This window comes from Mizuhopecten yessoensis, unplaced genomic scaffold (genome assembly GCF_002113885.1).
Source record: "Mizuhopecten yessoensis strain PY_sf001 unplaced genomic scaffold, ASM211388v2 scaffold11033, whole genome shotgun sequence".
Taxonomy (NCBI): Eukaryota; Metazoa; Mollusca; class Bivalvia; order Pectinida; family Pectinidae; genus Mizuhopecten; species Mizuhopecten yessoensis.
In genome coordinates, this window is record NW_018408845.1 from 256,654 (window position 1) to 281,561 (window position 24,908).

At 34.1% G+C, this 24,908-nt stretch overlaps 1 protein-coding gene across 14 annotated transcripts in view; it reads left to right on the top strand.

Moving 5' to 3' along the window:
- Positions 1-14,081: 14,081 nt before the first annotated feature.
- The window catches only part of LOC110464783 (FH1/FH2 domain-containing protein 3-like), a 127,848-nt gene continuing 117,021 nt past the window's right edge, over positions 14,082-24,908 (top strand). For all 14 annotated transcript variants that reach the window (XR_002464539.1, XR_002464540.1, XR_002464538.1 and 11 more), the window contains exon 1: positions 14,082-14,323. Coding sequence is in view for 1 of the 14 variants with exons in the window: in XM_021520187.1 (XP_021375862.1) it covers positions 14,288-14,323 (36 nt within the window). In the remaining 13 variants the exon portion in view is untranslated. The remainder of the gene's footprint in view (positions 14,324-24,908) is intronic.

Consider the following 24,908-nt stretch of genomic DNA (forward strand, 5'->3'; position numbering starts at 1 on the left):
GGGTCAATCAGAAATACAATTTGGCTGCCATGGCCGCTATTTTGTAAATACCTATTTTAAACTTACAGTGTAAAAACAAGTTCTAATAGGCCGATCTCACTGAAAATCGGTCTAGGAATAATCAGCTCATGGTCCTGACAAAGTTAAGTTAACATTATACTTAACTATTTTTTACTCAAATTGGTACATATTTCAACAACAAAAATAAATACTGTAGGACTCAGGTGACCGTTAAGGCCCATGGGCCTCTTGTTAATATGTTACCACGATTTTGAGATAAACCTTTTTTTTGAAAACAACATGTCTATAAATCTATAAATAGTGTAAGAGAACAATGAGGTTAACTCAATATTTCAGGCTTTACATAAAAAACTAATTAGTTCGTAAACAGGAAACAGACTACGATGTATAAGTACATTGTTCTAGTACCACCCGCATAGTACATGCCCAGATCTCTGACATACGGGGTCTCTGTCACGAGGGGCAGCTAATTATCATATACCTGGTTCTTACACAACCGGCGCTTACTTGTACATGNGGGGGCAGGTGTGTTAACCCAGATGGGTCATTGAAGCCTCACATATAACTAGACGTGATACACCTATAGATGCAGGCCCCTTGAAATTTCATTAAAAGCATGTGTAGTGAAGGTATTGCGATTTTCACCGAAGGAAACTAACACTTAGTGATGTTAGGGTGTCGTTCTTTTTATCGAAAGTTTCTTGAAAGAATTTTCTAAAACGGAGTCAAAGAATGTACTTCCCTCAGTGGGATAAACAATGGTGGTAACTGTACAGACTAAATCGACACTTTTAAATCATGAAATAACACTATATGGAAATGATCAAATGAAAACTGGAATGAAAGGATGACTGCACAGGAAATAGAATCTCGAGGCTGTTTACGTGTAATTGTAAACACACTCTCTTACCAGTCTTTGTATCCTATTGGTATTTTGGGTAATTCTTATCATTTCGCTCAGTCCATGTCTAATGAATTTCCCCAATTAACACAGCAGGTTTGCCGTACGTCTCTCCCCAGGTGCACAGTAGCCAGGACTGCCCATGTAGAAAACGTCTATTGCATATTTCGGGACCATAACTTTTAACGACTCTTACGGCCCAATTCCCCCTCCTCCTTACTGATGTATGTGAAAGGATGTGTGCAAAAAAATACAAATTTTGCATTCACTGCAGCGCACGGTCTCGTATCATAGCGATTGTCTATAGCTATATAACAGACATTTCGGTTTCGCTATTGAAGTTTTTTGGCTCGCCCATCAAAGTTTTGCTGCAGAATGAAAACGTATTATATCAAAATTGAACTGGAAATTAAATTTAAACCAACCATTCATATTTGGGGCACATTTGTATGCATGCAATAGTTGCATGCTCACGCAGACAAAGAAGCCACGTATCTGCCCCCTGAACCCCTAATGGGCACCGCAGAATTACCCCTTCCTTCCACCAGACGATTGATCACGTGATTATTAAAGGGAGGTACCCTGACATTTGTTTTTTTCTGTTTTCATATTTTCAAAACCGCAATTTGGACGCCGACACAATAGTACTCTACGTACTGTAGTATTGTCTGTTAATGTCTGTTTCCGGTTGAGTTACAAGGAGATACATCGCTGTCAACATTTTGGCATTTGTATGGGGTTACAACCCCAGTGTATGGCCCTGTACCAAAGGTGTCAGCTCTTCCCTACCTTAATCTTAACACAATGATGGACCAATGTTGTTCGTGAGAAAACATGTTCGGAACTCGGTTTTACTGTGTGTGTTGTGAATGCCTTCCATTCTATGAATCTGTAAACCAAAAACGATTTAAAGGATATACCATTTTACTAAGAGAACCTGTTTGGAACTCGGTTTTACTGTGTGTGCTTTGAACGCCTTTTTGAGTTTTGAGTCATTCGTAAACCAAGGACGAGTTAAAGGATAATCCACTTTACTGAGATATTCGGTTTTTCTCGGTGTGAAGTATGCTAATAGTGAACGACTTCAAGTCTTTGAGATATTTATAACATCCTTCTTGTTTTTATTTGTTCTGTAGACCGAGGACGATTTATAGGATAGACCATTTTACTGAGAGAACCTGTTTGGAACTCGTTTTTTTTTTACTGTGTTTGTGGCATGACGATAGTGAGATATTCCTCATATTCTTCTTGTTTCCTATTGGTTCTGTAGACCGTGGACGATTTATAGGGTAGACCATTTATACAGCACCGGAAGTGCCAACATGACCATCACGGACAAAAAAGACAGCATTGTTGCCACTCAAACTACGAAATCCACAGCGTCATCGGTAAGCTAATAATTTTCTTAAGTGAGTGGTGAACAGAAGTGCAACGATGTTACATATTCAGGCATATTATTTACTTATTCGAAATCCTGTTTTGTTTATTCGTGTCATGAATGTGTACTGACCCGTGCCCGTAATCATGAAACCGTTCTCATGCTCAAGCAAGGATCATGCGCTCAAACCCACTTTCTTGTTTCTCGCTTAAATCATGTAATAGGATCAGAAAGACAACTATATATATTGAAAACAGTATTCAGCTTTATATTGAAAACAGTATTCAGCTTTACAGTATTCAGCTTTACAGCATTCAGCTTTATATTAAAAACAGTATTCAGCTTTACATTGAAAACAGTATTCAGCTTTACATTGAAAACAGTATTCAGCTTTATATTGAAAACAGTATTCAGCTTTATATTGAAAACAGTATTCAGCTTTATATTGAACACAGTATTCAGCTTTATATTGAAAAAAGGGTATTCAGCTTTATATTAAAAACAGTATTCAGCTTTACAGTATTCAGCTTTACATTGAAAACAGTATTCAGCTTTACATTGAAAACAGTATTCAGCTTAATATTGAAAACAGTATTGCGCTTTACATTAAAAACAGTATTCAGCTTTATATTAAAAACAGTATTCAGCTTTATACTGAAAACAGAATTCAGCTTTACAGTATTCAGCTTTATATTGAAAACAGTATTCAGCTTTACAGTATTCAGCTTTATATTGAAAACAGTATTCAACTTTATATTGAAAACAGTATTCACCTTTACAGTATTCAGCTTTATATTGAAAACAGTATTCAGATTAATATTGAAAACAGTATTCAGCTTTATATTGAAAACAGTATTCAGCTTTATATTGAAAACAGTATTCAGCTTTACAGTATTCAGCTTTATATTGAAAACAGTATTCAGCTTAACAGTATTCAGCTTTATATTGAAAACAGTATTCAGCTTTACAGTATTCAGCTTTATATTGAAAACAGTATTCAGCTTAACAGTATTCAGCTTTATATTGAAAACAGTATTCAGCTTTACAGTATTCAGCTTTATATTGAAAACAGTATTCAGCTTTACAGTATTCAGCTTTATATTGAAAACAGTATTCAACTTTATATTGAAAACAGTATTCACCTTTACAGTATTCAGCTTTATATTGAAAACAGTATTCAGCTTTACAGTATTCAGCTTTATATTGAAAACAGTATTCAGCTTTATATTGAAAATAGTATTCAGCTTTATATTGAAAAAAGGGTATTCAGCTTTATATTGAAAACAGTATTCAGCTTTACAGTATTCAACTTTATACCGAAAACAGTATTCAGCTTTACAGTATTCAGCTTTTCAGTATTCAGCTTTATATTGAAAACAGTATTCAGCTTTATATTGAAAAAAGGTATTCAACTTTATACTGAAAACAGTATTCAGCTTTACAGTATTCAGCTTTATATTGAAAACAGTATTCAGCTTTATATTGAAAACAGTATTCAGCTTTATACTGAAAACAGTGTTCAGCTTTACAGTTTTCAGCTTTATATTAAAAACAGTATTCAGCTTTATATTAAAAACAGTATTCAGCTATATATTGAAAAAAGGTATTCAGCTTTATATTAAACACAGTATTCAGCTTTATATTGAAAAAAGGTATTCAACTTTATACTGAAAACAGTATTCAGCTTTACAGTATTCAGCTTCATATTGAAAACAGTATTTAGCTTTATATTGAACACAGTATTTAGCTTTATATTGAACACAGTATTCAGCTCAGTATTCAGCTTTATATTGAAAACTATATTCAGATTTATACTGAAAACAATTTTCAGCTTTATTCTGAAAACAGTATTCAGCTTTATACTGAAAACAGTATTCAGCTTTATTCTGAAAACAGTATTTAGCTTTATACTGAAAACAGTATTCAGCTTTATTCTGAAAATAGTAGTCAGCTTTACAGTTTTCAACTTTATATTAAAAACAGTATTCAGCTTTATACTTAAAACAGTATTTAGATTTATATTGAAAACAGTATTCAGCTTTATACTGAAAACAGTATTCAGCTTTATATTGAAAACAGTTTTCAGCTTAACAGTATTCAGCTTTATATTGAAAACAGTATTCAGCTATATACTGAAAACAGTATTTAGCTTTATATTGAACACAGTATTTAGCTTTATATTGAAAACAGTATTCAGCTTTATATTGAAAACAGTTTTCAGCTTAACGGTATTCAGCTTTATATTGAAAACAGTATTCAGCTATATACTGAAGACAGTATTTAGCTTTATATTGAACACATTATTTAGCTTTATATTGAACACAGTATTCAGCTTTATGTTGAAAGCAGTATTCAGCTTTATACTGAAAACAGTATGCAGCGTTATATTGAAAACAGTTTTCAGCTTAACAGTATTCAGCTTTATTCTGAAAACAGTAGTCAGCTTTACAGTTTTCAGCTTTATACTGAAAACAGTATTCAGCTTTATTCCGAAAACAGCATTCAGCTTTACAGTATTTAGCTTCATATTGAAAACTATATTCAGATTTATACTGAAAACAGTTTTCAGCTTTATTCTGAAGACAGTATTCAGCTTTATTCTGAAAACAGCATTTAGCTTTATATTGAACACAGTATTCAGCTTTATGTTGAAAACGGTATTCAGCTTTATACTGAAAACAGTATTCAGCTCTACAGTATTCAGCTTTTTATTAAAAACAGTATTCAGCTTTATACTTAAAACAGTATTCAGATTTATATTGAAAACAGTATTCAGCGTTATACTGAAAACAGTATTCAGCTTTATTCTGAAAACAGCATTTAGCTTTATATTGAACACAGTATTTAGCTTTATATTGAAAACAGTATTCAGCTATATACTGAAGACAGTATTTAGCTTTATATTGAACACAGCATTTAGCTTTAGATTGAACACAGTATTTAGCTTTATATTGAACACAGCATTTAGCTTTAGATTGAACACAGTATTTAGCTTTATATTGAACACAGAATTCAGCTTTATGTTGAAAACAGTATTCAGCCTTATACTGAAAACAGTATTCAGCTTTATATTGAACACAGTATTCAGCTCAGTATTCAGCTTTATATTGAAAACTATATTCAGATCTATACTGAAAACAGTTTTCAGCTTTATTCTGAAGACAGTATTCAGCTTTATTCTGAAAACAGCATTTAGCTTTATATTGAACACAGTATTCAGCTTTATATTGAAAACTATATACAGATTTATACTGAAAACAGTTTTCAGCTTTATTCTGAAGACAGTATTCAGCTTTATTCTGAAAACAGTATTTAGCTTTATACTGAAAACAGTATTCAGCTTTATTCCGAAAACAGCATTCAGCTTTACAGTATTTAGCTTCATATTGAAAACTATATTCAGATTTATACTGAAAACAGTATTTAGCTCTATACTGAACACAGTATTTAGCTTTATATTGAACACAATATTCAGCTTTATGTTGAAAACAGTATTCAGCCTTATACTGAAAACAGTATTCAGCTTTATATTGAACACAGTATTCAGCTTTATGTTGAAAACAGCATTCAGCTTTATACTGAAAACAGTATTTAGCTCTATACTGAACACAGTATTTAGCTTTATATTGAAAACAGTATTCAGCTCAGTATTCAGCTTTATATTGAAAACTATATTCAGATCTATACTGAAAACAGTTTTCAGCTTTATTCTGAAGACAGTATTCAGCTTTATTCTGAAAACAGCATTTAGCTTTATATTGAACACAGTATTCGGCTTTATGTTGAAAACAGTATTCAGCTTCATACTGAAAACAGTATTCAGCTTTATTCTGAAAACAGCATTCAGCTTTACAGTATTCAGCTTCATATTGAAAACTATATTCAGATTTATATTGAAAACAGTTTTCAGCTTTATTCTGAAGACAGTATTCAGCTTTATACTGAAAACCGTATTCAGCTTTTTGTGTCTCCATGATTCTTCGATGTAATTGAAAAAAAATATTCATGTTTATTTTCACCTTGTGATTATTTCAAGCTCCGTGGCACCACGTTTTGTATTCAGTCTGAATATTTTTACCTGTAAGAACTATTAATCTCTGGAATCTTGATAGACTCTGGTCAGGATTCTACCATTTATTCTGAATTTTGAAAAGGAATAAGAATAACAAATTTAGTTGTTTTTCCTATTTCGATTTTAGATCATATTTTTTGATAACTTTACACATTATGGAAACTTAATATTTTTAATTACATCCGAAAGCGTTTCACTGACATCATTTTGAAATAAATAAACATATTCATTAGCATTTAATCATTTCTTTACTTTGCCAACGATATTCCTGACTGATCTAGAAGGTATATATTATTTCAAAATAAAAACTCTATCTTATTGTTCAAGACGATTACTTGCAATGATTCCCTCTAGGATATGAATGCCATAAGGTTCAAATATGTTAAAATCTCCAATCTACCTCTTCTCAAGATCTAATATAAACTTCACTTATTTTACAACAGTTATGAAACAAGTTATTTCAACTTATATTGATCACTCTTGTTGGCCTGGGTGTTAGCGCACGGGAGGTCTAAGTGTAGGAGGAAACCGGAGCACCCAGAGAAAACCCACGTGGTCGGGCAGGTGATCCCATACCTTTTATGTCTGATTGGGGAATTGAACCCCGGCTGCCTTGGTGAAAGACAAGTGCGCTATCCACTGCACCAGCCCACAACCCGACCATCCGATCTTTTGTATACATTCAACTCTTGGCCATGTAGATCTAAAAATCTTCAGGACATAGAGTTATACTATTTGTGTTATAACCAATTGGAATAAAGGACTATCGACTTGATTTCTAAGGGGGGGGGGGGGGGGGGGGGGGGAGGAGGACCATAGCTGGAAAATAAATTCTACTAGGCTCTAGAAGCAATATCCCGTGTTCTTGGAAGTCCTTTTAGACTGATTATCAATTAGTAAAATCCTATTATTTTTTGTATGATTGTACTTCACTAAGTCGTTTTTTATTTACATAAACCTTCGAGATTTGTTACATAACAACACTATTTTACTAGATTAAAATTTCACGAATTTTTGTTTTTACGGGTTTTTTTTATTATCGATACGGACGGTCCATATTAATCATAAAAAAAGAAAATTGATAAAAAGATTTGATTAAATAAATCTTGAAAATTTTAGTGTATGCTTGAGCATTTTTTGATTGATTGATTAATTTAACAGATCTACACATGACCTAAACACCTGAACTTAATTTTTATGAATATTTCTACGACCAGGTAATGCACACGTTTCTAAATAGACTGCGCCCCCTACCGGTCTGGGAGGGGCGGTAAATTACAGATGCACGTGTCTAATTCTCTATCCTCGCCGAAATAAATACCCATCTTCACGTTATAATTAGAACGAGAGTATTCAGTGGCTATATTAAATGTGAAGGAACAAATTAATGAGTGTATCTAGCTAGACTGGCGTTATATACTCTAGGAAGCATTACGAAGGTACTTCTAAAGTCTACAAACCAAATGTATCACAGGTGGGCGAATTACTGGGCTGTAGGTTGTAGATTGTTGGAGCGAAGAAAGTCGTATGTGATATAGTGTAGTCAAAGTCAAGGGAGATAATAAATCTGCTATTTTGCTCCTATCCGTTTTCTGTAACTATAAAGTAGCGTAGTCTTTGTTTTAATTTCTCTTCATATACTTGTTGCTCAACAAGCCTTGATAATGATTTATCTCCCTTGCTCCTTTAGAGATAGATAGATTTTTACGTTGGTTATAAAATTTACAAAAAATCATATGATGGAGATTTAGCAGAGACTCGAGGAGACAATGATATCTTTAAAACGGCCTAACAGACACATAACACAATAACACAGGGGAGACTTTGTAAAGGTGTAACGGGTGTGTGAATCAGACACAAAACGCTACATGATTATTGTTCGTTAGACGACCTCATATAACATAACTAGCTTTGTTTACCTATATACTCTATGTCATAGACTATTTTCTTTGTAAAAGTTTTATATCTACACCTTCAAATCCACCACGTTTGTTTAAAACGAAGCATAATAAGTGATCATGATGATGACCTCAAAAGACACATCCTACTAAAAACATTCATAGACACATACTTCATAGAAGTGTCAGCAATCAAAAGCTGACATCGATCTGAAGTGAAACCCATCATATAAGTCTATAATAGACACCCTTCTATAAATGTTTTATAGCAGACACCTGTTTATAAATGTTTTATAACAGACACCCTTCTATAAATGTTTTATAACATACACCCTTCTATAAATGTTTTAAAACCGACACCCTTCTATAAATGTTTTATAACAGACACCCTTCTAGAAATGTTTTAAAACCGACACCCTTCTATAAATGTTTTATAACAGACATCCTTCTATAAATGTTTTATAACAGACACCCTTCTACAAATGTTTTATAGCAGACACCCTTCTATAAATGTTTTATAACAGACACCTTTCTATAAATGTTTTATAACAGACACCCTTCTATAAATATTTTATAACAGATACCCTTCTATAAAGTTTTATAACAGGCACACTTCTATAAATGTTTTATAACAGACACCCTTCTATGAATGTTTTATAACAGACAGCCTTCTATAAATGTTTTAAAACCGACACCCTTCTATAAATGATTTGTAACAAACACACTTCTATAAATGTTTTATAGCAGACACCTTTCTATAAATGTTTTATAACAGACACCCTTCTATAAATGTTTTATAACAGACACCCTTCTATAAATACTTTATAACAGACACCCTTCTATAAATGTTTTATAACAGATATCTTTCTATAAATGTTTTATAACAGACACCCTTCTATAAATGTTTTATAACAGACACCCTTCTATAAATATTTTATAACAGACACCCTTCTATAAAGTTTTATAACAGACACACTTCTATAAATGTTTTATAACAGACACCCTTCTAGAAATGTTTTATAACAGACACCCTTCTATAAATGTTTTATAGCAGACACCCTTCTATAAATGTTGTATAACAGACACCCTTCTATAAATGATTTTTAACAGACACACTTCTATAAATGTTTTATAACAGACATACTTCTATAAATGTTTTATTACAGACTCTCTCCTCTTTATATGTTTTATAACAGACACAATTCTCTGAAGAGTTTTGTTATAGGCATACCTCTATGACATTTTTCGTAACAAACATCCTTCTCTGAAGAGTTTTGTTATAGACAAACCTTCTATGACCTTTTTCGTAAAAAACATCCTTCTCTGAAGAGTTTTGTTAGAGACAAACCTCCATGACATTTTTCGTAACAAACATCCTTCTCAGAAGAGTTTTGTTATAGACACACCTCTAAGACATTTTTCGTAACAAACATCCTTCTCAGAAGAGATTTGTTATAGACACACCTCTATGACATTTTTCGTAACAAACATAGAAATGTTTTATAACAGACACCCTTCTAGAAATGTTTCATAACAGACACCCTTCTATAAATGTTTTATAACAGACACCCTTCTAGAAATGTTTTATAACAGGCACCCTTCTATAAATGTTTTATAGCAGACACCCTTCTATAAATGTTTTATAGCAGACACCCTTCTATAAATGTTTTATAGCAGACGCCCTTCTATAAATGTTGTATAACAGACACCTTTCTATAAATGATTTTTAACAGACACACTTCTATAAATGTTTTATAACAGACACCCTTCTAGAAATGTTTTATAACAGGCACCCTTCTATAAATGTTTTATAGCAGACGCCCTTCTATAAATGTTGTATAACAGACACCCTTCTATAAATGGTTTATAACAGACACCCTTCTATAAATGATTTTTAACAGACACACTTCTATAAATGTTTTATAACAGACATACTTCTATAAATGTTTTATTACAGACTCTCTCCTCTTTATATGTTTTATAACAGACTCAATTCTCTGAAGAGTTTTGTTATAGGCATACCTCTATGACATTTTTAGTAACAAACATCCTTCTCTGAAGAGTTTTGTTATAGACATACCTCTATGATATTTTTCGTAACAAACATCCTTCTCAGAAGAGTTTTGTTATAGACACACCTCTATGACATTTTTCGTAACAAACATCATTCTATGAAGAGTTTTGTTATAGACAAACCTTCTATGACCTTTTTCGTAAAAAACATCCTTCTCTGAAGAGTTTTGTTATAGGCATACCTCTATGACATTTTTCGTTACAAACATCCTTCTCTGAAGAGTTTTGTTATAGACATACCTCTATGATATTTTTCGTAACAAACATCCTTCTCAGAAGAGTTTTGTTATAGACAATAACAGACACCCTTCTATAAATGTTTTATAGCAGACTCCCTTCTATAAATGTTGTATAACAGACACCATTCTATAAATGATTTTTAACAGACACACTTCTATAAATGTTTTATAACAGACACCCTTCTAGAAATGTTTTATAACAGACACCCTTCTAGAAATGTTTTATAACAGACACCCTTCTAGAAATGTTTTATAACAGGCACCCTTCTATAAATGTTTTATAGCAGACACCCTTCTATAAATGTTTTATAACAGACATACTTCTATAAATGTTTTATTACAGACTCTCTCCTCTTTATATGTTTTATAACAGACACAATTCTCTGAAGAGTTTTGTTATAGGCATACCTCTATGACATTTTTCGTAACAAACATCATTCTATGAAGAGTTTTGTTATAGACAAACCTTCTATGACCTTTTTCGTAAAAAACATCCTTCTCTGAAGAGTTTTGTTATAGACATACCTCTATGACATTTTTCGTAACAAACATCCTCCTCTGAAGAGTTTTGTTAGAGACAAACCTCCATGACATTTTTCGTAACAAACATCCTCCTCTGAAGAGTTTTGTTAGAGACAAACCTCCATGACATTTTTCGTAACAAACATCCTCCTCTGAAGAGTTTTGTTAGAGACAATCTTCTATGACATTTTTCGTAACAAACATCATTCTATGAAGAGTTTTGTTATAGACAAACCTTCTATGACCTTTTTCGTAAAAAACATCCTTCTCTGAAGAGTTTTGTTATAGACAAACCTTCTATGACCTTTTTCGTAAAAAACATCCTTCTCTGAAGAGTTTTGTTATAGACAAACCTTCTATGACCTTTTTCGTAAAAAACATCCTTCTCTGAAGAGTTTTGTTATAGACAAACCTTCTATGACCTTTTTCGTAAAAAACATCCTTCTCTGAAGAGTTTTGTTATAGGCATACTTCTATGACATTTTTCGTAACAAACATCATTCTATGAAGAGTTTTGTTATAGACAAACCTCTATGACATTTTTCGTAACAAACATCCTCCTCTGAAGAGTTTTGTTAGAGACAAACCTCTATGACATTTTTCGTAACAAACATCATTCTATGAAGAGTTTTGTTATAGACAAACCTTCTATGACCTTTTTCGTAAAAAACATCCTTCTCTGAAGAGTTTTGTTATAGACATACCTCTATGATATTTTTCGTAACAAACATCCTTCTCAGAAGAGATTTGTTATAGACACACCTCTATGACATTTTTGGTAACAAACATCCTTCTCTGAAGAGGTTTGTTAGAGACAACCTTCTATGACATTTTTCGTAACAAACATCATTCTATGAAGAGTTTTGTTATAGACAACCTACTATGAAACTCTTTTAAAGTTGATACATTTTGTAACAAACATCCTTCTATAATGAAAAACTACAACATAATAACAGACATACCTCTATGAACATTTTAATGATTGACATCCTTTTAGAAAAGTCTTCATAAGATCGCTAGTCTTGTAGAAAGCGTTTCTGTAAGCCATTCTCCTAGGAAACTTCACACAAAAGGAGAAATGCTTCCATTCGAAAAGAAAACTTAAATTATTTTTTTTATCGGGGAAGTCACCCAACTATTTATAAAGGACAAACGCTGGACAAGGAACTTAAAGACACAACGAACTGACTAAGTCAAAGTAAGTGTGTTGAACAGGTTGGCCCTTTGAACATTTTGATAACAGAAGAGTAAAAAAAAAGGTTTGAAAAGATAAAACGTGCGATTTATTTTGAAATAGTTCTCTTCTTTAAAATGTTCATAATATTCAAAACAGAGCGTTCTTCTGGTGCATCCTCAAAACATGTCTGGTAATCAGTAATGGTAAGAAATGGGTCGAGAAAACTGATTTAATATCTGTCTTAATCTTAATCTTGTGCTCGGCGTGTTCATAGCTGTTTTATCTGTTATTTCTGTAGTTAAAAGTTAAAACGGGACGACAAGTTATCATAAACGGATACATAACAGTAGACCATTCCTTACCGATTCTCAGTCTCAAATAGGCAGTGAATTCATATTTCTTTGTGTCTCCTACTGTGCCGACTTCCGGATTCATTTTCATGGTTTAGATAATACGTATGTCTTGAGATAAGGATGACGTAACCCGTGCTAACGTACAAGAAACCCAATGAACAATCATTCATGAATGAAGTACAGAAAGATACATGTAAAAAAATGGCGGACCAGCTGGATTCTTTCATCCGGGTCCTAGCAACGAGGTCGACAGCCACCAATCATCAATCGAGAAATATTTGATAAATATTGCCATTAATTTTTCTTCGCATCTTCCAGTTTGTTTGAAAGGGAGAAAGAATTTCTCTTTATCGCGTCAGCTCACGCGTGACATATTTTCCCTCACACGTCGTGTCTGCCTCAGTGGCCGCTGTATGCTGGACACCGGCTACTGCTTCTACTCATCGTTGATACAAATCACACCATACGTTATATGACTGTTTTTCGGATATATAAATGGCTGAAATAAAAAAAAAATTATAGTATCCTTTAAATCTGTTCAAATATTTTAACCTATTTTGTTTTTGTATGAGATGAAATAAAATGAAGATGAGGCTTGGAAAATGGGTGTCTGTACTACTTGAATTATAACTCAGTACTACAAATACTACTATTTGACATAAAACGCGAATGATTTGGTTTCACTTTGCGTATATTTTGTACAGTCAATTTGGGTGGCGTGACATTGCCTTCTAATAGTTTTTAGCCATAAAAACCAGCGCACTGTGTATCACTCAAGCAATAAATGCTAACTTGTGATATGCTGATTATAGATCAAACCTGGTGTGATGCTATAGGCTGTAATAAACCCCCTCCCGGTACAAGGCTCACAATACCGGCTAATTAGTGCTAGCCTGTTCCCCCGTTACCCCTAAATCGCTGCTACTCTCCCTGTGTCAGACGCTCTGCCAAACGTTTTGACTACCAGTGTCTCATAGCACCAAACAAATTTGCCCGGAAAGTCTGTTTTATTCCTAGGACGGAAACTTTTCATAGTTCACAATTTTACCGGAGAGCTGTCAGTCGTGGGATCAGGTTGTGTTCAAAACTACTGACACGCGAATGCGCGAGAGAGGAAAAGATGGGGCATATCAGCTGATACGTGATCATAACGCCAGACTGATGCTGTATACCTTGTATCTTCAATGGAGTGTGCTTATCTCGTGGTGGCATTCCGCTCTGAGTTCGCGCCGGGAATCGCTATCCCAGCCAGCTTCTGAAGCTATTATACAAGAAACCTGCGCCAGAGTGAACATTTTGAAAGTTATTCAAGTCGACTTTACGCCAAAAAAACTTATCAATTTTTGTGTATTTGAATGTGATGGTAAGTGTATAGTATAGGCACGTGCCTGTAACACGAGCTTTACTCGTCAGTCTGAAGTCTGTGTACACAGAGTTAGGGTGTGTTACACTGGTGCCGTGCCATAACCAAGCTTGCGTGTTTGTCTCCCCACTGTATATCTACGTGTAAATCTCGTGCATCTGACCTACACATGCTGACAAACTGCCGAGAGGGGGACGGAGAACGGAGGGAACCCATCAGTAGTGGACACGAACATGTGACAGTAACTGGGCCCCTCCTTCCGACCCCTGAAGAGGACTTTACCACATAATATGACCCGACGTTACTCCCGGGACCTCGGCAGTTCGGTGAGTAGCCACACCCCCGGGCCACACCCAAACACCCCACCCCTCGTTACAAGTTGTGTTGGAACGGGGGACACGTGTAACGCATCGTCTAGTAGATAACATATATTACGGATCATGCATTCCTGGTGTTGCATACTATAAAGCATGTCTTCACTAAACATTTACAAAGTACTTAATCTGAAAGCCATATCTATGCCGTTGCTTTGACCAACATAAATGGGTAATATCCATGCTGACCACAGGAACAAAACGTATAAACCTGTTTCCATGTCGTGTTGGGGTGTAAGTTGGTGAAGCAACAATTTGATCAGATATCAATAGCACAATGTCATGTGTAATGTTGTATCGGTTCAAACATATGGCAAAGTCTCTCTTAACTTGCTAGGTTGCCAGAAATGACGCATCGAACATCGGAAGGGACATTCCAAAGCTGTTCATCAGCCGAGCCCGAAAATTAGACAACTTATAATTGGTCATATTCAATTTCCTCTTTATATGTTGTTGGAAGATATTTTTCTTACACGTTTTAGTGATTATATGGGTACTTATTAATCCGACTGCTTGCTTTCGGCACTGACGACGAGGGGTGTATGGTATCAATAACTCTGTCCTCGATACAGTAATAAAACGATGGTCATAAAATGTCTACAGTGCAAAATAGAGTAATTGCAGACATTTACCTACCCCCACATCCCGCCCCCCGTCCGTATCGATACAAAAATCAAGGTATCGGATTATGTTCGTTAGACACACAAGGGACTGTCTCGGACTTGGAGGAAGGGGTCAGTAAGCTTTTAACGAGGGATGGGAATAGTCAGTATCTGACTAACGAGTCGGTAGGGGGTAGAAACTTGGTGTATACACACAGAAAACAATGGTATGGCACTCTCCTCGCTAACCCCTGCGTAATTTACTCAATCACTGTCAGCTGTCTCCGATACACACGGTGTAGTGAGCATGCTTCTATATACAACCCACATCGAAATTTCTACAATTTAACCGAAAATAGGACTGTCTCGAAAACAAGTCATCGATGTCTTGTTTTCAAATTTACCTTGAAAAGAAGATGATAATTAGAAGGAGAAATATCTTTGAGAGATAGTCGGTGCAGTAAACAATATAGGAATTTGCATTGGCTTTACAAGAGTAACAATGAAACTGCTATCATATTATACATGATATTTACACTGAATGATAATTACATAAGATACCAAAATATCAAGAGCCCTATATCTGATTGTAACATATTGTCATTCCTCGGGGAATTGTATTCATCAAAACACAGTGTAAAGGTTAAACACGCATTCTTTTCGACGCCACATTAATTCGGTCAGTTCTGGCCAGAAGTCCAGTGTTTACGAGACCCCTGTCTTTGAAATGTACGAAATTGTACGTTTATAATTGGATAAACCGGAATTATAATGTCAACTTTAAAGACAATCATTAATACACATATATTTCTTGTTTCTTATTGTGATATTCACCATGTTATAATGATGATAACTTTTGCCAGATAGTTACTCGTGCAAACCGGATATTCTACTCTCTCCGGGCGCCATTTAGTTCTTACCACGAATGCATTATTGTTTAGATGGGAATTTATATTTAGATGTCAAACAAACTTTTTGAAAAATATCCCGTTATCTTTTAGTTTAAACTTTGCTCATGTGCAGTTTAATATAACATATTTTCTCAAATTGATTCAGTTCGGTAATTTAATGCTTCAGTTTAGAAATTTCAACTCATGTGCAAATGCAAAAAAATGTCCGATTGCACGGAGAAAAAAAAGTGTATTTACTGAAGTGAATAAGAAGGTACATATAGATACTGTTAACTTTACAAGTAGTTGTAAATTAGTACAACGCACCGATAACAGACAGTGCCGCACCCGATAATAAAGTCCAGTGTTTAACTCTATGGAAGTTATAAAAATCACCGTCTTACTTGATGACAATCAAAGACAACAATTTCGACATTAGTAAACAACTTATCGTGTAAGATATACGGTGTTTACGGTGTCGTACACCACTGAAATAACCGTTCAAACATTAAATGAGCGATTAATTTACTCCTCACTAAAGACAAGAAGATTCGAAGGTTGATGTCAGTTAGCCTATAAACCAAACTGATAACAAAAAAAACCAAACATTTTAATGACTGAATTCAGAAATGCGGAAGATTCAATCAAAAGCACGCGACAATTATATATATTGTGAATATAGTTTAAATATCAATACGCGTTCGCATTATCCTGAAATAGTTAATTAAAATATAATCAAGTAAATAAGCAGGTGAATGTATGGCGTTAATGATAAAAACACTGAATGGGTATTTTATGTGTTTTAATAAAAAAAATCAATTAAAAAAATTGCGACAATTTTATATATTGTGAATAAATAAGTTTGATTATTAGTAAGTGTTCGCATTGTCCTGAATAAGTTACATAAAAAAATCGTATGTAAATAAGCAAAGGCATGTATGTTATTGTTAATGATAAAAACACTTAATAAATACTGCTTTATTTGTGTTTTATCAATTAGTACATCTATAAATATGTATTCGTACATGCAATTGCGTGCCAGGCTTGGTTATGCGCAGTAGATTATTTGACATCTCACGTCAAGAACAAGCGTTTCCTCGACAGAGAGTTGGTGCCAATAATGTACAATATTATCCTCTGTGGAGCTAAAGTACAAAGTCATTAAAATTAGAAGTGCTTTTCAAGGGATTTTTAATCGACTTAGTATTTAGTTTAATAAAGAGTCATGTTAAGTATTGAACTATCTTTATCTTAAGTTCATCAGAGTAGTTCGTTAACTATAGAAACAATTGGTAAAGTGATTCACAAACCATATGTATTAAGGTTTAGCTTAGTGATTCACAAACCATATATATTAAAGTTTAGCTTAGTGATTCACGAACCAAATGTATTTAGGTTTAGCTTATTGATTCACAAACCACTTGTATTAAGGTTTAGCTTAGTGATTCACAAACCACTTATATTAAGGTTTAGCTTAGTGATTCACAAACCACGTGTATCAAGATTTAGCTTAGTGATTTACGGAACACGTGTATTAAGGTTTATCTTAGTGATTCACAAACCATTTGCATTAAGGTTTAGCTAAGTGATTCTCAAACCATATGATATGTATTAAGGTTTAGCTTAGTGATTCACAAACCAAATCTATTTAGGTTTAGCTTAGTGATCCACAAACCACTTATATTAAGGTTAAGTTTAGTGATTCACAAACCACGTGTATTAAGGTTTAGCTTAGTGATTCACAAACCAAATGTATTTAGGTTTAGCTTAGTGATTCACAAACCACTTATATTAATGTTTAGCTTAGTGATTCCCAAACCATTTGTATTAAGGTTTAGCTTAGTGATTCTCAAACCATATGTATTAAGGTTTAGCTTAGTGATTCACAAACCAAATTTATTTAGGTTTAGCTTAGTGATTCACCAACCACTTATATTAAGGTTTAGCATAGTTATACACATATCAAATTTATTTAGGTTTAGCTAAGTGAGACACAGACCACGTGTATTAAGGTTTAGCTTAGTGATTCACGGACCACGTGTATTAAGGTTTAGCTTAGTGATTCACAAACCACGTGTTTTAAGGTTTAGCTTAGTGATTCACAAACCAAAGGTATAAAGGTTTAGATTTGTGTTTCACATACCAAATGTATTTAGGTTTAGCTTAGTGATTCACAAACCATATGTATATAGGTTTATCTAAGTGATTCACAAACCATTTGTATTAAGGTTTAGCTTAGTGATTCACAAACCACGTGTTTTAAGGTTTAGCTTAGTGATTCACAAACCAAAGGTATAAAGGTTTAGATTTGTGTTTCACATACCAAATGTATTTAGGTTTAGCTTAGTGATTCACAAACCATATGTATATAGGTTTATCTAAGTGATTCACAAACCATTTGTATTAAGGTTTAGCTTAGTGATTCACAAACCACGTGTTTTAAGGTTTAGCTTAGTGATTCACAAACCAAAGGTATAAAGGTTTAGATTTGTGTTTCACATACCAAATGTATTTAGGTTTAGCTTAGTGATTCACAAACCATATGTATATAGGTTTATCTAAGTGATTCACAAACCATTTGTATTAAGGTTTAGCTTAGTGATTCACAAACCACGTGTTTTAAGGTTTAGCTTAGTGATTCACAAACCAAAGGTATAAAGGTTTAGATTTGTGTTTCACATACCAAATGTATTTAGGTTTAGCTTAGTGATTCACAAACCATATGTATATAGGTTTATCTAAGTGATTCACAAACCATTTGTATTAAGGTTTAGCTTAGTGATTCACAAACCACGTGTTTTAAGGTTTAGCTTAGTGATTCACAAACCAAAGGTATAAAGGTTTAGATTTGTGTTTCACATACCAAATGTATTTAGGTTTAGCTTAGTGATTCACAAACCATATGTATATAGGTTTATCTAAGTGATTCACAAACCATTTGTATTAAGGTTTAGCTTAGTGATTCACAAACCACGTGTTTTAAGGTTTAGCTTAGTGATTCACAAACCAAAGGTATAAAGGTTTAGATTTGTGTTTCACATACCAAATGTATTTAGGTTTAGCTTAGTGATTCACAAACCATATGTATATAGGTTTATCTAAGTGATTCACAAACCATTTGTATTAAGGTTTAGCTTAGTGATTCACAAACCACGTGTTTTAAGGTTTAGCTTAGTGATTCACAAACCAAAGGTATAAAGGTTTAGATTTGTGTTTCACATACCAAATGTATTTAGGTTTAGCTTAGTGATTCACAAACCATATGTATATAGGTTTATCTAAGTGATTCACAAACCATTTGTATTAAGGTTTAGCTTAGTGATTCACAAACCACGTGTTTTAAGGTTTAGCTTAGTGATTCACAAACCAAAGGTATAAAGGTTTAGATTTGTGTTTCACATACCAAATGTATTTAGGTTTAGCTTAGTGATTCACAAACCATATGTATATAGGTTTATCTAAGTGATTCACAAACCATTTGTATTAAGGTTTAGCTTAGTGATTCACAAACCACGTGTTTTAAGGTTTAGCTTAGTGATTCACAAACCAAAGGTATAAAGGTTTAGATTTGTGTTTCACATACCAAATGTATTTAGGTTTAGCTTAGTGATTCACAAACCATATGTATATAGGTTTATCTAAGTGATTCACAAACCATTTGTATTAAGGTTTAGCTTAGTGATTCACAAACCATTTGTTTTAAGGTTTAGCTTAGTGATTCACAAACCAAAGGTATAAAGGTTTAGATTTGTGTTTCACATACCAAATGTATTAAGGTTTAGCTTAGTGATTCACAAACCATTTGTATTAAGGTTTAGCTTAGTGATTCACAAACCAAAGGTATAAAGGTTTAGATTTGTGTTTCACATACCAAATGTATTAAGGTTTAGCTTAGTGATTCACAAACCACTTGTATTAAGGTTTAGCTTAGTGATTCACAAACCAAAGGTATAAAGGTTTAGATTTGTGTTTCACATACCAAATGTATTTAGGTTTAGCTTAGTGATTCACAGACCACGTGTATAAAGGTTTAGCTTAGTGATTCACGGACCACGTGTATTTAGGTTAAGCTTAGTGATTCACAAACCAAATGTATTTGGGATAAGCTTAGTGATTCACAAACCATATGTATATATGTTAAGCTTAGTGATTCACAAACCACTTGTATTAAGGTTTAGCTTTGTGATTCACAAACCAAAGGTATTAAGGTTTAGATTTGTGTTTCACATACCAAATGTATTTAGGTTTAGCTTAGTGATTCACAGACCACGTGTATTAAGGTTTAGCTTAGTGATTCACGGACCACGTGTATTTAGGTTAAGCTTAGTGATTCACAAACCAAATGTATTTAGGATAAGCTTAGTGATTCACAAACCAAATGTATTTAGGTTCAGCTTAGTGATTCACAAACCATTTGTATTAAGGTTTAGCTTAGTGATTCACAAACCACTTATATTAAGGTTTAGCTTAGTGATTCACAAACCACGTGTATTAAGGTTTAGCTTAGTGATTCACAAACCAAATGTATTAAGGTTTAGCTTAGTGATTCACAAACACTTATATTAAAGTTTAGCTTAGTGATTCACAAACCATTTGTATTTAGGTTTAGCTTAGTGATTCACAAACCAAATGTATTAAGGTTTAGATTAGTGATTGACAGACCCCGTGTATTAAGGTTTAGCTTAGTGATTCACAAACCATTTGTATAAAGGTTTAGCTTAGTGATTCTGAAACCATATGATATGTATTAAGGTTTAGCTTAGTGATTCACAAACTACGTGTATTAAGGTTTAGCTTAGTGATTCACAGACCACGTGTATTAAGGTTTAGCTTAGTGATTCACAAACCAAATGTATTTAGGTTTAGCTTAGTGATTCACAAACCACTTGTATTAAGGTTTAGCTTAGTGATTCACAAACCAAAAGTATTTAGGTTTAGCTTAGTGATTCACAGACCACGTGTGTTCAGATTTAGCTAAGTGATTCATGGACCATATTTATTTAGGTTTAGCTGAGTGATTCACAAACACTTATATTAAAGTTTAGCTTAGTGATTCACAAACTACGTGTATTAAGGTTTAGCTTAGTGATTCACAAACCACGTGTATTAAGATTTAGCTTAGTGATTCACAAACCACGTGTATGAAGATTTAGCTTAGTGATTCACAAACCACTTGTATTAAGGTTTAGCTTAGTGATTCACAAACCACGTGTATGAAGATTTAGCTTAGTGATTCACAAACCCCTTGTATTAAGGTTTAGCTTAGTGATTCACAAAGCACTTATATTAAGGTTTAGCTTAGTGATTCACAAACTCCGTGTATTAAGGTCTAGCTTAGTGATTCACAAACTACGTGTATTAAGGTTTAGCTTAGTGATTAACAAACCACGTGTATTAAGATTTAGCTTAGTGATTCACAAGCCACGTGTATTAAGATTTAGCTTAGTGATTCACAAGCCACGTGTATTAAGATTTAGCTTAGTGATTCACAAACCACTTGTATTAAGGTTTATCTTAGTGATTCACAAACCACGTGTTTTAAGATTTAGCTTAGTGATTCACAAACCAAAAGTATTTAGGTTTAGGTTAGTGATTCACAGACCACGTGTGTTCAGATTTAGCTAAGTGATTCATGGACCATATTTATTTAGGTTTAGCTGAGTGATTCACAAACCACGTGTATTAAGATTTAGCTGAGTGAGTCACAAACCACTTATATTAAGGTTTAGCTTAGTGATTCACAAACTACGTGTATTAAGGTTTAGCTTAGTGATTCACAAACCACGTGTATTAAGATTTAGCTTAGTGATTCACAAACCACGTGTATTAAGATTTAGCTTAGTGATTCACAAACCACGTGTATTAAGATTTAGCTTAGTGATTCACAAACCACGTGTATTAAGATTTAGCTTAGTGATTCACAAACCACGTGTATTAAGATTTAGCTTAGTGATTCACAAACCACGTGTATTAAGATTTAGCTTAGTGATTCACAAACCACGTGTATTAAGATTTAGCTTAGTGATTCACAAACCTTTTGTACTGAGGTTTAGCTTAGTGGTTCACAAACTGTGTGTGTATACCTGTAATGTTTTGGCTTTAGTTATTACAAACAAGTTAAAACTTGCGTCTTTAAAAATTATTGTTGTATAAATACCGTATACGTAATTTGATCATGACTAAAAAGTTACAATAAAAAGTTCGGACAACTTTAGGAGTATTTACATCTTTTAGAGAATAAAAACTCCATGGTCTCAATCTAGAAGAAATACAAATAGATTCGCCGGTCCGTGCAGTACCAGGAATAATATCTTTTCATTATGATAACAGAAACTATTTCAAAGCGAAACAGCAATACATTTGCAAGTACTTATATAATCATCATATCGCAGCCTATTCTTAACAGCGAGAGCAGGTTTTAATAGATAGAAACTGTCTCGTGCTTCACGAGGGTGTTACGGCCGGATTTGAAGTGTTTCCAAACTCTGCTCACAGCATAACTGGATATAAAACGAGAGGGTTGTTACGGTAATCTGTTGACTATCCAGTAAGATCTTGGTACTGAAAACACCGTAAATCCCTAGTAAACAACCCTCATAGGAGGTCATAACGACTGGCCAAAACATAAATGTGTACGGCCTGATCAAGTTGTTTTTGCCGATCTGTGTATCTTATCTGGTCAGTTTCGATCATAACCATGCTTACCAGTTCTCGTGGGGTTTCTGAAGTACCTGGTCATAGCGCTAGAATGTTCACACCTGGGATCAATCTCTCTGTACATATAGACGAGTCATTGAGGGCGAGTGCTGTAGTGTTAGCCAACACTATACACATGGTCAAGTCTGACAGCTCAGTGTATCCCTCCCGAGTGCTTACTGACACCTATAATTTCAACTCATCATAATCTGATTTATCACATAAATACCCTGTTATCAGTGTCATAACACAAATAACTTCATTTGGGTTAACGTTGTTATGGACACACGTTTAATAACACATCGCGGAGCTGTGCTCGACTGTAGGTTGCCACTGTTACAGTTGTGACGTCACAACACTTGAAGTTCATTGCGTCATCGAATTCCAATTGCGTTGTGAAGGTAAAGAAAATAAAGTGTTAGAGTAAAAATGGAGATGCTTCAGAACATGAAAGTGTGTTGTTGTCTTAATGAAGAAGAAATAGAAGTTCGTACATTAAAAAAACCGTCTCTAGTACATGTGAAGGTGTTATTACTTCACTCGGCAAGGGTAACTCCTATCAATAGTGCCCCCTTCCTGCCCTCGGGGCGGATGGCTCATTCCCCGTCCACGGGAATTTGTTGTATAAACGAAAGGTGTCCCCTTCCAAACCCGACCGAGAAATGGGGTCAAACGTGGGTTAGTGATGTCTTTATAATATTACTCCTCAAAATCAACTGAAGGAATTTGAACCACATTTAGCAAGGAACGTCCCTTGATAAAGAGAGAATATTAAGTGTTGTAAATGAAGTGTATTTTGGTCTCCTTGGGAAGAGAGGGGTAGAAATGGGGGTAAACATTTGCGGATTGTTGCAAATGATCATGTCATGCCCAACTGATCACCTAATGTTCACTGACTGACCGATTGTTACTTAAGTTCTCCTAAACTGCCGACGGGACAATGGACCAAAGCGATATACATAATGCTGTCATGGTCCCTAAGAGGTTTTGAGTTGTTTTGAAATCCAAAATGGCTACCCTGCCCTCTAATTTTTTTAAACAAACTGTCAGACCACCTTTAATGAACCTGTTATTGTCCTTACCAGGGATTATTTGGGTCAATTAAAAATCTGAGACGCTGACCTTTTACCAGAAAATATTCAACTTTTTGGTCTTAAGGTACCTGAAACATTTCAACTCTTTGTCTACAAAACAAATAAACAAGCGATCGTTACAGGCCCGATGGAGATTTTGTTGAATGGAACAACCACACTGAGTGGTTTGTGGATTCAGAATGAAAGAAAAAAAGGTTGATTTCTGTCGTTATACGTACATCACCCAGACATCATTATCCACTATGTAAAACCCGTATATAAATGATTTTTGTTTCTTTTAGATTTTTTGTCGGCGTTACATGTTCTATATATTTAACGCGTCGACACGTTTTCTATATTTTTGGCACAAATATCCCGCTAAGAGACCCGCTATCAGACAACAAACTGTGACGGGATGATTTTTTACTGACATAATGGTATGTTCTGGGCTGTGTCGTGTCTAAATTTAGAATTTAACTCTAAAAGCTGGGAGATATAGGTGTGTGGATACAACACAAGAACATGGGACCACGAGTGCTGGAACGGAATATTAACATTTATATTTAACAGAGTTGGTTCCGGTTTTTAGGATGTCTGGTCACAATTTCTGAATGTGTGTTGCCAAAATATCGTACCAAACAGCAGCATAGACCAACTGTATAGAAACAAACAACAGTACGTAAAGGTCTTCCTATGATTGTATATATACTAGATCTACTTATATACAAAGTATACAGACACATGGTAGACATGTATACTTTTATAATACACAAGGTAAAATCGACAAATACATTTAGGATCCGAAATATTTTTTTCTCAACTAATATATTGTTGCCTTAGAAGCTGTGTTGAGTGATACAAAATAAAAACAGAAAAATCTATAATTTTAGCAGTATGAAACAGTCGGTTCCAGGTGCTACCTACACAGACACTACGCGATTTCGATCTGTTACTATTTTACCGAGTTTGCGTAATGTTTAATTAGACAAACAGAACATAACCTAGCCTTGAAGACACGGGTTGTTTACCTCCGCTGTAACGTACTTATCTACCAGAGAATTCCCGCGGGGTCAGTAAGTGCAACTTGAAAAAAGGTACTTAAAAACTCCGGTGATTGTAGTAGGTCTGGTGTATACTGTCAGAAACCCACTTCTCAGAAGTAAACACTCGGTTACTTTGTTTCACAAGTCTTAGACAAAGCAGACCGAAAATCAAAGATGAGCAATTTTCATCGATACGAAAGTGGTACAATTTACACTCGAGTATAGCTTACCCG